This window comes from Strix uralensis, chromosome Z, assembly GCF_047716275.1.
Source record: "Strix uralensis isolate ZFMK-TIS-50842 chromosome Z, bStrUra1, whole genome shotgun sequence".
NCBI lineage: Eukaryota > Metazoa > Chordata > Aves > Strigiformes > Strigidae > Strix > Strix uralensis.
This window is the reverse complement of record NC_134012.1, coordinates 46,146,251-46,162,373: the sequence shown is the minus strand read 5'-3', so window position 1 is coordinate 46,162,373 and position 16,123 is coordinate 46,146,251. Positions and strand designations below refer to the sequence as shown.

Sequence of the window (16,123 nt, the reverse complement as noted above, 5' to 3'; positions counted from 1 at the left end):
GCCTGCCGGAGCGGCCCAGGGGGCGGGGCGGGGCCGGCCTCGGCGCGCCAATAGAGGGGCAGCCCGCAGCGCCGCTCCGGCCATTGGGGCTCCGCCTGAACGCCGGTGGGCGGGAAGTAGCGAAGAGGCAGCGAACCGTTGTGGACGGAGGGGTTACATGGGTGTCGGCTCCGGACCAACGGCGGGGCTGCGGCGGCGCAGGGAGCGGTTCCGGGTCAGGCACCGCCGCCGCCGGTTGCGCGGGGGGATGAGCTCGGAGAAGGGGAACGTCTCGCGCACACGGCCCCAGCGCTACCAGAACGCGCGCGCTTTCAGGAACGACAAGTACGACACCAGCGCTCAGCGCAAGGTAGGCAGTGGGGCCGCCCCGGGACCGGCCTGGCCGCCCCCTTCCGGCACAGGACTGTGCTGGGCCGGGCCGCGCAGCTCGTTGCCCGGTGGCCACGGGTGCGCCGCGGGCGGGCGGGGAGATGCGGCGGCAGGGACGACCCCTCTGAGGCGGTGGAGCGGCGGAAGGGGTAAATAGCGCCTGTGCGGCCTGCTGGGTGCACGGATGGCGCTGGAGCGATGGCCTGTCCCCTTCGGCCGGAAGGTCCTGAAGGGCTTCGGGATCGTAAACGAAGCCAGATAGGAGAGGAAGCCGAGAAACCTTTTCATTTTAGCGGCGGAGAAACTCTTGGCCCAGGTTAGTCCAAAAAGTTCACTGCGGCGTTAAAGGAGTAATCCGTAATAAGGCCTCTCAGTCAGGTGTCACCTGACCCGGTGTTTTAAGGTGTTGTGTAAGCAAATACGTTGTGTGATCCTTGAATCATATGTATGACATGAAAAGCCCTCGTTAAGCCAAAGAATTGTTAAGAGGAAGACTGAAATAAAGCATTTACTTTTGTGCAGTGTGAGTGCAGTAAATAAACGTTCCCTGTGGTGTTATCCATGTGACTTCTTCTAAGGCATATGGTCTTAAAGTTTGTGACAGTGTGGTTTTACTTCAGACACCTTAACACTTTGAGAATTTATTTTGAAAAGTTGATTTGAACAACTTCCCCCATCGTCCATATAAATATCAAGTTTCACTTTGCATATGTTTGAGACAATTTAAAAATTATTAGTGTTTGCTTTAAGGCTTTAAAAAAATCTTAAGGGGCTTTTCTGAGTAGTTACATAGAATGGTGTTATCATGGTTTGATATTTTGGCACTATTGTTACCGTAAAACGTTTTGGCTTACACTGTTACAAAAGACCATTGTTGTCCTTTTTTTGTTCCTAAGCAAGGAGAAAGTAATGGTTTACCATATATTCTTGGAACATGCTCTATGCTTGTGGTTGTGATAACATAATAGCAGTGCCAAGCAGTGTGCTTGAGCACTAACAACACTGAAGTGGGATGTTTTGTTTTACAGGCTAAAGTGAAAGTGATGAATAAAGCAAAACACACGATGAGCATTCTAGAAGAGGCTTATCTGGTGCTATTGCTGTCGTGTTAATATCCCTTTAACTGAACCTGACTGGGTTGTCAGAAAGAACTGAGAGGAAGGGAAGAAAGTAGTAAGTTAAAGCAATGGCACCAAAGAGGGAGATGTGGTGGTGGGGTTTGGTTTTTTTTTTTTTTTCTTCCCAGATGTTGTAGGACTGGTTCTGCAAGTTGAACAGGCTGCTTTCCTGGGGCTCTAAGCAGCACCAATGTTATTTATTGTGTGAGTCATTGCATGATCCCTGATAGGTGAGTGTTTTCCTGTCTGGCCTCCACACACATGCACACACAAAAATATGGTAGAGGTCTATCAGGAAAGTCTTCAAAGAGAAACTGAGTTCTGACATCAGTTTTGTAACTGAAGTAATCACTTTAATATCCACATGGCTGGCTTTCTTCCCTTTTAAGATATTTTGTATCATATAGAACTGGCTACACAATATCATGCACTCAAACAAATATTTTTTTTTTTAAAGCTTTTGAATGTAGTCAAGATTCATTGTGGACATTGACTGTGATATGGGACTGTGTCTTTTTTCTTTCTGTTTCAAGTGAATGATTTCTTTTCTCTGTGTGCCTGCCAGTTCATGGAGATGGCTGAACACAAGAAAGAAGCTTCTTGAAGAAGGTGCATCTTATTATGGAGTTAGATAGTGTGTGGTAAAAGGAAAGTATGCATTTTTCTTTTGGCATACTGTTATGTACAAATTCTAGTGCAAGAGGATACAGGGAGGTCTTTATAGTAATAACTAGGCCTGATTCTGCTATTTGAGAAATTTGAAAAGAAGTTAGACTAACAAAGATTAAGTGATGATTAATATCATAGTTTAGATACAAGCTATGCTGAATAATTACAGTTTTTGCATCTTGGTCTTGTGTAGTCCTCAATGATCAGATGCACCACAGATGTTCAAAGTGTGAAGAGGGAAAGGAAGAGATAGTAGCAATTTGATCACAGGGACTGATACAGGAGTGGGGCATTCTTCCTTTCCACCTCTCACTAGTTCAGAAGATCAGAGGAATACTCAGAGCTGCTGAAAGAGGGTGGGTCTCCTGTAAATCACTGCTAATATTTGGGGAGTTTTAGGTATTTGCCCTGTCTTTGACTACTGTTACACACTGTCCAGTGCAATACATCTTGAAAGGCTGCAGAGTGCTGTTTAGCTTAAAATTTTTATCCTCCTACATTTGTGCACTGTGGAGTATTAACTACAGTAGCTTTAGGTTGTACTGTGGGTGGAGTTGTAGTTACTTGCAGCGTTATTGCTGTTTCTCTCAGTAAAGTAATATCTGCAGAGGAAATTGATCTAATAGACTTATGACTTTTCCCTGCTGGCAGTCATTATCTGGTTGTTTTGTGGTTTTTTGAAAGGTTTTGTGCTCTCTGTCTGACACCGAGCTTGGCATCCATTTTCTAATTTTAAAGACCATAGATCTGATTACTTGCAGAACATGCTGAAAGATCCATCTGTCTTTCCTCTGATGATCAGTCTTTACTACAGCATTACTGTGGGATAGGCTAGTTGAGTTAAAACACCCTTGCAGCGAAGTACACTGCCTCTCTACTGTATTTGGGTAACTGCCTACAACACTTCTGGGAAAGCTTGCATCCTAGGATGGCCTGAAGAAGGAAGAGCTGGGACAGGGTAAGACACACTGTGTTGTTAGTTTCTGAATCTTGGAGTTTGTTTATGGGTGCTTGCTTTACATAGTATATTCCGGAACAGTTGTTTGTGCACCGAGCTGAGGAATATACATTGTTATATGAATATACATTTTATGTAAAGTGTATTACATAAATCAACATGGAAGCTGGAGTAGTTCTAGAGATGAAAGCAAATAGTATTCAACAAGAACATTTAGAGCTCCACTGCAATAAGATGGTAAACCACAAAGTGATTCATATTTACACCCAAATGACTGATCTGTTTCTCCATTTCTTTCCTCTCATTAAGTATGCCCCAGATGATAATCCACATTTCCCTAAATTTCAGAGCTTATTAACTCTGAACCTCAACTTTACCATAGTGTTGATGTCAGCTACTTCTTCAGCTGTCTGTATGGATAGATAACTTGTTTCAGTGGAGACACTGGTCAAGACTGTGGGAAAGCAGTGGTAACAGAACAAGTGAATACGGAGCTTAAATGCTGAGTCAGTCATTGTGACTTGAAGCTCAGAGGGGAGATACAGATAAACATGTAGCCACCTGGAATTGTCCAATAACAGCATTGGAGTTTTGTTAGTTTCTGTTCTTCGTGCAACATACAGTAGCTTGGTAGGCTAACGTCTACTCTCTAGCCACCCCTGTTATTCTGGGTTCAGAAGTGCATTCAGGCTTGGGTTATACTCTTTCATGTAAGGAGAGGAGGAGCAAGCATATTCTGGATGCTAACCTAACTCAGGGGAGGCATGGAGAGAGAGTGAGCATGTGTGTGTTCAGTTCTTTGTGGGAAAAAGGATGGGAGTTGACTGTTGGTCCTTCCAAGTGCATATGTTCTCTTGCTGGTTACTTGCATGTTTTCAGATCCATGGTCACTGATCTGGAAAAAGCTAAACATGTTGATGATCTCCAAATGGCCATTTGGAATTGGACATAGAGAAAGCTTTTGATTTCATGTGTTTTAAAGTCTGTAGCAATAAAACATGAAAGGGCCTTAAATGCTAGCTATATAGCCATCCATATGTAACCAGTATGTATGTAGGGAAGACTAAGACTTTGGTTAAAAAGCTAAATATACTTCTCTTTAGAAAGAGATGAGAAAATAACTGTGTAGAAAATGGAATTTAAAGTAATACTCATACAATATGTGAGGAAGTGAAGCTGGGGGACTTGATTTCAACCTGGGAAATGTGTATTAGAACCCTGAAAAGCTGATGTCTCATATCACAGTTTCAGGTTTGTTAGTCAGAACTGATCTGCTCTAACTGCTTTGCAGTCATGTGCTGGAGATCCTGGAGATTTTTGTTTTTCTGAGAAGTGTAGTTATTCAGAACTACTGCATTCAGCCTTGTTGATTGAAGCAATATCACCTGTGGAAGGAAGTTTATGGATGGCATTGCATTTTTTTTACAGCAGAATAGACCACTGATGTGTGCTGAGTAGTAGGAGTCTGCTTGCAGTAGAGTAAATCGAAATACCCATAGGTTCACACATAATTAGAAACTTCCAAACAGACAGTGAGGCTTCTTTGAAACCCCATCATTACATCTTGCTTGTGAGCGCTTTGATGCTATCTTAAGCTAGGGATTATTTTATGTGCCAAGTTAGTAGGTGTAGATGCACGTGTTTACTTCAATACATTCTGAATTGCTTTTGGTGGGTTGTTAAATGAATTGATGTTGGGTTATGTGAACATACAAAGGATGATGTTTCATTAATGCAGTTGACCTGACAGTGTGTTATAATATGCACATGGAATATTTTGTGACTGTATACTTTAAGACTGTTTATGTATATCTGTATTGCATAAGTGTAATTTCTTTGGGGAGTATATAGACATACTGTAAGCACTGAATGAGTTGCACTTGTGCTTGAAGGGAAATATGACAAAAGAGGAAAGAACTATTGACTAAAACAGGGAAATAAGCATTTAAAAAAAAATAGAGAAACTGCTGTGGCAGAAACAGAATCTAACTTCTCAGAGTAGTTCTCACACCAGGAAATCCATTTCAGACCATAAGCACTACCATCTCTTTGTGTATGAGAGCTAACTGCCTGCATAAAAGCTGGGTAGAAAAGTTGGGAGAGAATAATGAAGTTGACAAGCCTTGTTCAGATATTTGTGTGGTTTGTTGTTTTTTTGTACCTTTAAAGGAAAACAAGCTATTAAATGGATGAATGGAAGAAAATACAAATATATGAAAGTTTAAACCATGTACAAAATATATTAAAAAGTGAATATTAATAGGAAAAGTAAGCAGCGGAGGGATTTCTTTGATTTAACTGTTACTTCCCCATTCTGACTGGGAACTGAGAGACTAGGAAAGTTTCTCTTCCAGTTTGTTAGGACAACTTACTCACGTGTTCTCTGGTGATTTCAAAAATCTGAAAATAACAGTTTATCCAAATCTTTAATTAGGGACAGCTTTCTTTGCTTCTTCAAGTCTGCATTACTTTTGAAAATGATATGGTACTTTTATTTGGTCAAAGGAAATGTTGAATTTAGTGTAGAAAACCACAGTAAATTATCAACTTGTTTTAGTAATAATAACATTTAAATGTCAGGCATTTTTCCTGAGGAGAGTAAACTTAAAAGGCAAACACAAGTCAAGGTTGAACTCTGTAAATTTCCCTGCTTGCTTGCTTAACATCAATCCATCATTCTTTGTTGACTTTCTAAATCACAGCGTGGTAGAAGGATTGTAGACTCATAGTCTCTGTCATGTTCAGATATGCTGAGCCAATGATTAACTACACCACTCCACACTTGAAGTACCAACATTGAGTAGAAAAAAGAGGAAGTTGCTGAAGGGGAGGAAGAGACTGTGCTGTATGTGTGCATGTTAGAAGGAGGAAATTAGAACTGAAAAGTTGTAATCTTTCTTCCAATTACCAGTTACCTTCTGAGCAGATACCATGTGGTTTCTCTGAGTTGCTTCTTAAGATTTGTGGTGCTACAGGTGACTAGGTTGAAAAGCCCAGGCATCTTTACACCTGGATCAGGATCTAAAGTTACGCATAATTGTGATCTTCATAGCTACAATCTAATTTGGTGTCAGAAGACTCTTAGGCAGCATTTTGGTCGATGTTCTTAATCTTTACCTTTGGACTGGATATCTGAAGTGTTGCTGATCGTACCAAGAAGACAGAACAGTTCAAATGAGAATGTGTAGAAGTAGTGGAAATACACAGACCAGCTCTGATAGAGATTCATTGCCTTTATGTGGCTGTGATTGTTGATGTGCAATTGAATTACATTAACTTCAGAGCTTCTTGTGTGTTGCTTATCTTCTAAAGACCTTTTTCAGTGGTGAAACAATGTGTTAATATAGAGGGAGGCCTAATCTTTGGGATGAAGGCATCAGATAAGATGCAGGGCTTTGTTATTTGAAGCAAAGGTGAAGAAATCCCAATAATAAAGTCTTTATGCCACATGACTAGTCACTTGGCCTTGCTATGAGGTGGTATTTTCATGCAAAGGCCTACAATGAGTAACATGAAAAAGCATCTTTGGAATTTGGGATGGCCTGCATTTTAGTTTGATAAAAAACAAAATAAAAAATAAATTCATCACTGTATGATTGTGTATTCTGGAGCCAGATGATAAGCATATTGGGAGGAAGAAGAGCTTTATAAAGCACCATTAATAATTCTGCATATTTCCTTGTTCCATGGCGAATGTTTAGCAGAATTTGTAATAGGCTGCCTGTTTGACAAACTTTGGATTTCCTGTAGATGAGAGGTGAAAGTAGTTCCTGTTTTGTTCTTCTGAACCGCTTATGCCACATGCAGTCCTAAGCGTGGCCCCTTGCATTCCAAGTGCATTACGCATTGCTGAGCCTGTCCCTGCATCACTTAGTAACAGGGCTCCCATCCGCAGCTGTGATGTCACGATGTATTATTGGAAACAGGTGGTTTTCAGCAAGGAAGCTGACTCCCTTTGGAAAGACAACCATCTTAAACTATTGCCATCTTTTGATGTTTATTGGGTTCTGCCTTAGCAGTGCTAAGAATAGTTGATCACAATAAAAAACACCTAGGAATACAAATTACAGTGTTTCTGTCTTTCTCCCCTCCTGCATTACTAATTAATGCAAATCAGGAGAGTCAGAGGGTGAACCCGGAAGTTCAGGCTAATTTGAAGGTTATTAGACGCTTATTCAGGCTATATTATTTGGAGCCTTACTTTGTGCTAGTCAAGCACTGAAAAGAAGGCTTATCTTCAAATTGTGTGAATTTTGAAAGAATGAAGAGTCAGTGCTGACAGCAGTTTGAATTGTCAGCCCTTTAACAGATATTGGCTGAGAACTTACCAGTGCTGTTCTCTCAGAGAGTTTCCACATTAGCCAAATGTTTGTGTTTCTTGGAACATCTAATTCATGATGTATGGCTGACATCAAAACCACAGCTCTCTGTATTCAGTATTCAAGCATTCTGCAAAACTTTGTTTGTTTGTTTCTGTCTGCCTGTCTTTCTTTTTTTAACAAAATCTGTATTTGATCATTTGGAAAAAGGTTTTACTGTCTTTAAACTGAACCAGCCAAAAAGCCCCACACCACACCTTCAGTTAACTACACACTGTGCAAAAACTTATTCTGAATGGTTGAAATCTAGTAAAAAGGGGAACAATGGAAAACAAGTCCCATAGTTTAGTGTTAGTCATAAGTTGCATTTCCTTTGCCATGTACATTTTTCAGAATAGAATAAGATACTGTATTTTTAAAACCGGGCTTGTTCTTTTGTCTAGTGTATTGAAGCAGAACTTTGTGGAGTAGCAAGAAGCTCTTGTGGGTCATAAAACCAGGAAATTACTTCAGAAGTTACTGTATGCATAGAATAACTTCTCAATTTGTAAAATAATAACATAAACTGTAATCACAATTAATGCAGAATCTGTTTCAGTGAACTTTTAGGTATTCTGGAAAATAGATGTGTTTTAAACCATGTTAATAATGTAATTTTGGTATGGTAGCCATTTTTAGGCAGTCTTAAAGCCCAATAGGTTTTTTTGGCTATATGCTTTTTTTAATTGTGAAATTTCTGTTTTTAAAGTTCTGAATTAGTACACATAACTGTATGATAGATAAAGTTACTGCTTGCATTTTTAGAATAGAAGTAAAAGTGGATTCGATGTACAAGTGTATGTTGCTTGTTATTTAAGGTAACTGTGGTTTGGTACTACTTCTATCTCAGATTAACTTCTCTTGTGACAATAGTACTGGCCAGTTAACATTTTGTATTCCTGAGCAAACTAAATGCAGAATGTTCTAGAAGATCTTAAGGTAAACTTTGCATTGACTTGAAAATATACCATAGTTCAAACAACCGTTTTGAGGATTTTATCATAGCTACTTGAGAGCAAAAATGTATTACTTTTTCATAAAGGAATTTTGTGATGAAAGAGACATTGAATGATTTGATGGCAAATGTGTGGATTCTACTTCAATGTGATCTGAGAAAAAGTCCTGATACTACTTACTTAAAGTATGTAATCTATGGCTTGAACAATAATAAGTTTAAAGTTAAGTCTTGCAAGGTGTCTTCCTTGCATAAAACCCATGTTATTTCAGGGCTCATTTATACTTAAATCTGTATTGTAAAGTATGTAGAGATGAAACAATAGATTATTATGAATATTTTGTTATTATCAACAGTATAATAACATAAATAGGTACTACTATTAACAATATTAAAATTATTATGATAATAATAATGAAGACTACTTTGAGGTAAAAGACTACCTCAGCACTCTTTCTACTGAAGAAAATTACTAGCAGTAAATGTATGTAAAATTCTTATGTTAATATCAAACAAACATCTTTCTAAATACTGTATTAATCACATGATGGGTTGAAATGCGAGATGGGTTGAATGACCAAGATTATACTCAAAAATTAAATTAATAATACATTGAAAATTTCCTATTTTTATATTTATTTATTCAGAAAATAAACGCTAAGCTTCATGATGGAGTCTGTCAGCATTGCAAAGGAATCTTGGAGTGGCGGGTAAAATTCAGCAAGTACAAACTACTATCAAAACCTAAAAAATGGTAAGTTAAGATACTTTGTATTAATCGTGTAGTGTGTGAACTTTTTGGAAAAAATTCTAGTTTTGGAAACTCACAAGTAGTAGCTGCTGCTATAGGACATTCTTCAAATTTAGAGTCTGCAGTGGCAATATATAACCAGTGTTAATTTTCTAATTCAGTAATCTTGTATCTTAAACTCTTGAAAAGAAAACATAGTGGAAAACCAACTGATTACCTCTTAGCTGTTAAAATGCTTGAACCGTGGAGCTGTAAGTTTTCAAAACTGTTAGTGTGTACTCCTGAACAAAAAGTCAAACCTGACCCAGTCGTAACATGATTTTCTAAGGCCTCGTTACAAGTCAATACTAGAGGAATCCGCATGTGTCTTAGCTTTTGTAGTTCACAAAGACTATCTAATAGAGAAGTGAGGAGCAGAAGGCTTTATTTTTGTGTCATATCAAAATTCCTTACCATTACTGAGACCTCAGTTTCTACAAAATGTTTGCAATACATGCCATTTCATTACCTCTTAGCACGTTCTCTCTTTTTGTATGTGAAACTATAATCCCAAATATTAAATGTTTAGCATTGTTTGCATACAATTCTGTATTAGGTGTTTTTGGATAAGTACATAACGAGGATTATAAATATCTTAAAATAATTTATAGGTTTGTGACAGGTTAATTTTCTGAAGTGGATACTCTCTGCTTCCTTCTTACTTGCTCAGCTGCGGAGATCCTTCTGTGGCTGCAGACACAGCCGGTGTTTCAACAATGAAATATTGAACTCAAAGAAACTGCAGCTGGGCTGTGGTGTGTGATACAGCCAGCTTTGTCACAGTAATTCACTCTATGTTTGTGTGTTGTTCTCTGTTAAATACTCCTGAAATACTTATGGACTGCTTGAAGAGGTTCTGTAAATGTATGTGTGCAGTTCCCTTTATGACAGTGTATTTTATTTTGATTTTCAGTAGATTAAAAGGGAAAGAAGGTTAGTTCATACTATATCTCCCATTTGTGAGAAGTTTTTCTTTTTAATATGAAAACATATGCAACAAATATTTGGTTTTAGTAAATGATTTCACCTTGTAAAAAAAAAAATGATTAGGTAGAAGTCTCACTGATTCTCAAAGTGAACATTCTGGGTTCTATTCACCGCAGATAAAGTTGGGATTTGTCTTTTTTTAACTCATTCTGAAATGACTACGTGCATCTTGTTTAAAAGTAATGAGCTGTAACAAATCGTGTGGTGGTGAATCTGGTTCTTTTGCCTCTGCCTACCCCCAAAAGGAAAATAAAGTAGGCAAAAAAGCATGTAAATTGGTGAAGCTTTGGAAATAGAAAAAGTGGCATTGTGGGACAGCTGCTTACGACAGGATATGTAATGTTTTCCATCATATTTTTAAACAAGTAAACTGGGCTGCAGACCATTCTAGCTCTACAGGTGGTGGTTTCTAGCCCAGCCTACAGCAGTACAATGGCTGAGTGGGCTGCTGTTCTGAAAGGACAAGACTGTGAAAATTTTCAATGGGTGAAGCTTCTGGGTGAAGTAGACACATTACAGACATTAAAAACGTGACTATATGGAAAAAAATTAATTCTTCATTTCATAGGCGATGGGAATGGAGGACTTCTCTGTACCTCAACTTATTTTTAGTTTTTTAACACCTTCAATATTATGATTGTTAGTACAGCCACAAGTTATCCCTACTTTACTTTTATTTCTAGTATTTATTTATTTATTACAAATAATACTATTTTTAAAAAGTAGTCTATTCATCTTGCATAGATAGTACCCCTGTTTGGTGTGACATGGCTTGGAAGATCTAGACATTTTTTTTAGATGTAGACTTTTTTTTTATACTAAAGTGACTGAACATAGAAGAAAGGGGAAAAAAAAAACCCAACCAAAGTAGGTATTTCCAGTGACATCTAACTGTAGGTTTTTCCTGGAGGAATGGAAGACCAAAGAGACTAGGCAGTTCAGACTTTGCTTTTGTCAAATGTGTCCTACAGCAATTCTTGTGATTTTACAGCTTTTTTTAGGTATGTGCATCTTAATAATGAAAGCTCAACAGAGCCTAGATGAAGATAGTAGGAAGAAGGCAATAGTGCTTAAGAATGAGATTTGAGAAAGCAAGTAAAAATTCTGTTTCACTAGATGCTAGTTAGTGCATCTCTCCTTATAAGGTATGCAAAAACTTGATATTTTCCTTCAGCCTGTTTTAGCCAAGTCTTCAAATCCCCTCTTCAGAACTGTATGCTTAATCTTTCCTGACACTTTTGAGTGCCTGAGGAACCAAGAAAGAGTGACTTTTAGGACAGCTGCATTACATGGGATGTGTAGTTCTTGGTTCTGTTCTCCAAAAATACAAGGCTTTAGAGATGTCAGCTGAATGTTAAGCTATAGCATTTTAGAAATTACTTCATCTACAGAGTTTTATCATATCTTGAAAAAGAATAGCCAAAAACCTCTATGTAATTAGGTTGGGTTTATTTAGAATATAGTTCAGTGCACAAAAAGTGAAGTCTAGCACGGGCTTTGTTTATACTCTGAGAAAATCAAGAGAAAGACACTGTAAAATTGAAAGCTTTTTATTTGTGAAAAGCATGCACCTTTTTGTACTATATTCTTACTTAAGAATTACCGGTAAACCAGAAGACAAGGTTATGTAGGTTTTAAAGTAAAACTACCTACTGAAGTAAAATGAAAGGGTTTTTTTGTCACTTTAAATATAAAAATTCTTGGTTTTATGTTTCTTCTTCAGTTCTTGTTTTAATAATTCTTCCTGAAAAAGTTAAAGGAGAGGGGAGACAGGCAATGATTTTGGTAGTGCTGCTTGTTAAAACACCAATTGTTTCATATGAAACTGGGCTATAACATGTTGTTCCTCTTTTGAAGAGTATGTCTGTATTGTCTTTGAACACAGAATGTTTAATAAGTGTCCACAAATATTTTTCTAATCATGTTTTCTTTCTCTTCACAGTGTGAAGTGCCTCCAGAAGACTGTAAAAGATCCTTACCATATTATTTGTCGACCATGTGCTGGTAAACTAGAAATTTGTGCTAAATGTGGAAAAGAAGAAGAAATAGTAATTCCGTAAGTAGCTCATAGATTACATAGTTTCAGTACTGCACTGTTGCTTCCCCTTTTTATAAAGCTTGTTTGGGAACTGCCAAGAAGCTGTACTTTATGCCGTATTCTGAGTAATCCTGACAGGAATCAAGTGGAGTTGTTATCCTCACTTTCTTCTACTGAAAGTAGTGAAATGGCTATTGCTGTTAGTGGGACCGGGACAAAAAAAGTATCACTTGGATAAGACACTTTATTTTAATTCCAAAGGGTAAATTGCTTATCTTCCTTAGGAACAAAGCACTTCAAAATGGATTTCAGTATAGAGCACCATGAAATATGCATAAGCCAATTTACTGTTTACATTTTGTCTGTTATTTGATGATTCATTTACTAGTGAACAGAAACACTAAATAAGGCTGATATTGAGCACAGTTACAATAATATATTTATCAAGCTTTTTTTTTTCTTTTACTAGAGTTCTCTATTGAGCATCTGATATCAATTTGCTAGTTTGTGACAACTGGCCAGCAGTTGCTTAGCTGGTCAAACTGTTCATATGTTTATTTTTTTCTTCACAGACTTTTTCCTTTACTGTCTTTTATATCTTTCCTATTCAATGTGAAAGGAACTTTAGGTTATTGTCCCTCTCTTCCTCTTCCCCATGTCCCACCCGTTTCCATCCCTGGTAAAATATTTTACCCTCCATCCCATTCTTGTTTAAAAGAAAAATAAATTCCAAAAGTGAATGGTGATAATATCCTCTTGCTTTCTGCAGGATTGATAAAGGACAAGACAGAACTGTGAGTGTGACTACTAAAAATGGCCCAGAGAGCAGTGGATTAGAGGGTGAGCTGGATTTTGGTACAAACTTCAGTAGCACAGAGAGTGGTGAAGATTCTGATGTGCTTCAAGAACAATTTAAAAGTATGAATTTTGAAAGGACAGAGATGTAAAATGTGGAGTTTATATGAGAGACTATATGCAATCAAAAGTGGTAAACCAATGTTTGCCTTAAACTGCTCTGAAAACCTGATTTGACATCTAAGGTCCTTGCATATAAATGTTGGCACTGTGTATTATGACACTTGTTGGGGGTTTTGTATAAAATTTTTTTTTTTGTATTAAGAGCAGAATTTCTTGTGAAAAGATTCAGGAATTGAATCTTTAAGCATAGTTATTTCTTGCATACATGTAACAACTTCCTGTTTCTCTGGAATAAAGCCTCTTTCTGTAATTGTTCTAAAGTCAGTATTACATGACTGTTGTATTGCTACTTGGAAAGCTACATGGAAGTCTAGTATAAATACAGAGTCTTATTGTAAAAAGGAAGAGCTAATCCACATGTAATAGTTTGCTGAAGGAAGAATTTGCAACTTCTATCAATGGGTTTCCAAACAGGGTCAAAACACCAAGTGGTCATTACCTGTTGTTTCTTTTCTGTGGAAAAAAAAGAGGATCTAAATGCCATCACCAGTATAGTTAATGAGCAGTTAATGCTTATTTACCATATATAAGTGTGCATTACAAATTTGTGACCTTGTTATTACCAATGCTTTAAAAAGAAAAAAACCTGAAGACTTTTCAGAATTCCTCATTACAGATCTCACACTTTCTTTTCTTTTGACTGCAGATCTAATGTAGGCTGCTGATATGAAAACACTTGGGTAGTGTAGTGATGCTTATATTGTTACACTCTTCCTGATTTTCAGTTCTTTCTAGGGGTTATTTCAATGTAGATTAAGCTCTAGGAAGATGTTAACTGAATTTGCAGTAGCTATCTTTTATAAATTCAGGATGGTTTGATGTCTTCTGTATTGTCTACCTCTATAAATAAAGCTGAAGAAGTATTTCCTAGTAATTAAATGGTTTGACCTATGACAATATACTATGCTGTTTTTACTGATGGCAAAACAGGTACACATCTTGCTTTGGTGTTCTGCCTGATTTGCAGTAGTGGGCATGGAAAAATTTCATTCCCAAGCTACCTTCTTCAAATGAATTGTAAGAAATTTAAACTTGGGGATTATTCCCTGCCCTCCCCCCGCCATGGGGGAAATACTGAAACTTTATTCTTTGGGTAGAGATGGCCGTCCTGTGGCTGCTGTAGTTGACCTTAACTTTAAAGAAAATCTAGTTACCAGGATGTGGAGTACTAAGGCATTAAGCAGTCAATAGCCTAGAAACTTCTGATTTAAAGGATAGCTTTATTGTTTAGTATTGACAATAACATGCAACAGCAGAATTCTTGTAATCAGCCATGGAACAGTGAGCTTTTACTGGTTTTTCTTAACTGTGTGGGTGTTTGTCACTACACATAAGTTTACTTTTGTACATTTAAACACCCTTTTACCTTTTCTAAGCTATTCTAAGTTTGTATCAATATCTAAAACATGCTTTTGTAATGATCTCTAAGGACTGGTAATCTGCTTGGTTTCTTTTTTTTTGTTCTTTTTCTGTGCTGCCCTTGTGCTGTTGAAGAATTTGATTCCCTAAGATTATTTTTTCTGTCCCATATAGATCTTTTGCATACATGATTTTGGCCAAGTGTTTTGTGATAACCACTGCAGTATTTAAAAACATGCTACTGGTCTACTCTGTTCCGGTGATGCATTGTAACTTTTGTGGCTTTTCACTGAGACAAACTCTAAAGTTTACTAAGTGTTTGGGTGGTATTCTGTTTCCTTCTGGGGTTGCTTATTACACACTTTGCAATCATAAAGGACCAGGACTGATGACCCACACAACCCATCTTTTTCCACCCACTCTATAAATATGCTGTTTATAAGCTAAACCACTGGTTTTGTGATTAAATATACTGGTTCTTTCACTTAACTGCAACTAATAAAAACCAAGGAATTTGGAAATTTAAAATCTGTAGAAGGCCAATGGTTTGTCTTGGAAGAGTCAGTGAAGCTGTAAAGCACCAAGAGGATCTTAGTGACAGAAAAGGAGGTTGTCTGTTGTGTTTAGAAGTGACTGGAAATTGGTCTGAAGGTCATGTTGCACTGACAGGTAAGTCCTCCCAACAGGACAGCAGTGATGTCTGACTTAGTGTGACATCACTTGTCCTGCCCGTTGACATCGATAAAGACAGAGTGAGTAAGGAATATCCCACACACACACACTGCAGATGACTGGGTGGGGGGATAGAGGGGAGTTAATAAGTAATCTGGCATTAGCTTCAAAAAGGGTCTCTGAAGGGGAAACCATAAGCGTCATCAAAAGTGAACTTGGCTTTTGAAAGTGGCATGCATATGGGAAATGTTCTTCCACTTGGAAAAATTAGGTAATGGCCTATATCTTTGCCCAAAGATGAGAGGAAATCCTGTAACAATAGGAAAACGTGTATGGAACTGGCAGGAGCTGTATAATGAGAAAATAAGGGGAAGAGCTCTCTTCTCAAAGTGGTGACAACCTGCCTGTACTGGCAAAGAGCAGTGCCACGCAGATGAGCAACATGTAGCAACAAAACACAAATGTTAGAGGAAGTCCTCTGAAGTTAGCATCATCATGTCATGCAACTGTTTGGAGTTTAACGGGGCAGTTGATGCTACAGTTGGTGAAAATTTGCTGTCAGTGAGCACAGCTGCAGTGGTGGCTGGCTGGTGGTAGTCCAAGCTCTCTGGAGACAGCTTTTCATTCCAGCGAGTGTTCTGTCTTTGGTTGTAACTGCAGTTAAAAGATACACTGCTGGAAATGATTGCTGCAACTAAAACCATGTATGACGGTGATGGCAAGTCAGCTTGCAAAATTGCTAACTTGGAGTTTGGGCACATTTGCTATTATTATAGGAGAAGGGAGTTTGTATTTTACTAAAGACACCTCTAACATGAGTAAAAGGAACAATTTTTAGTTTTCTTGTTTAATTTTGACTGAAGTTAGAACAT

The 16,123-nt window shown here is 38.0% G+C and overlaps 1 protein-coding gene across 1 annotated transcript; it reads left to right on the top strand.

Moving 5' to 3' along the window:
* The first annotated feature begins 39 nt into the window (after positions 1-39).
* Positions 40-15,107, top strand: CZH9orf85 (chromosome Z C9orf85 homolog). Its single transcript, XM_074854982.1, has 4 exons — positions 40-349; positions 9,075-9,181; positions 12,147-12,260; positions 13,012-15,107. The coding sequence occupies exons 1-4, from the start codon at positions 158-160 to the stop codon at positions 13,187-13,189; spliced, it is 591 nt and encodes a 196-aa protein (XP_074711083.1). The 5' UTR covers positions 40-157; the 3' UTR covers positions 13,190-15,107.
* The last annotated feature ends 1,016 nt before the right edge of the window (positions 15,108-16,123 follow it).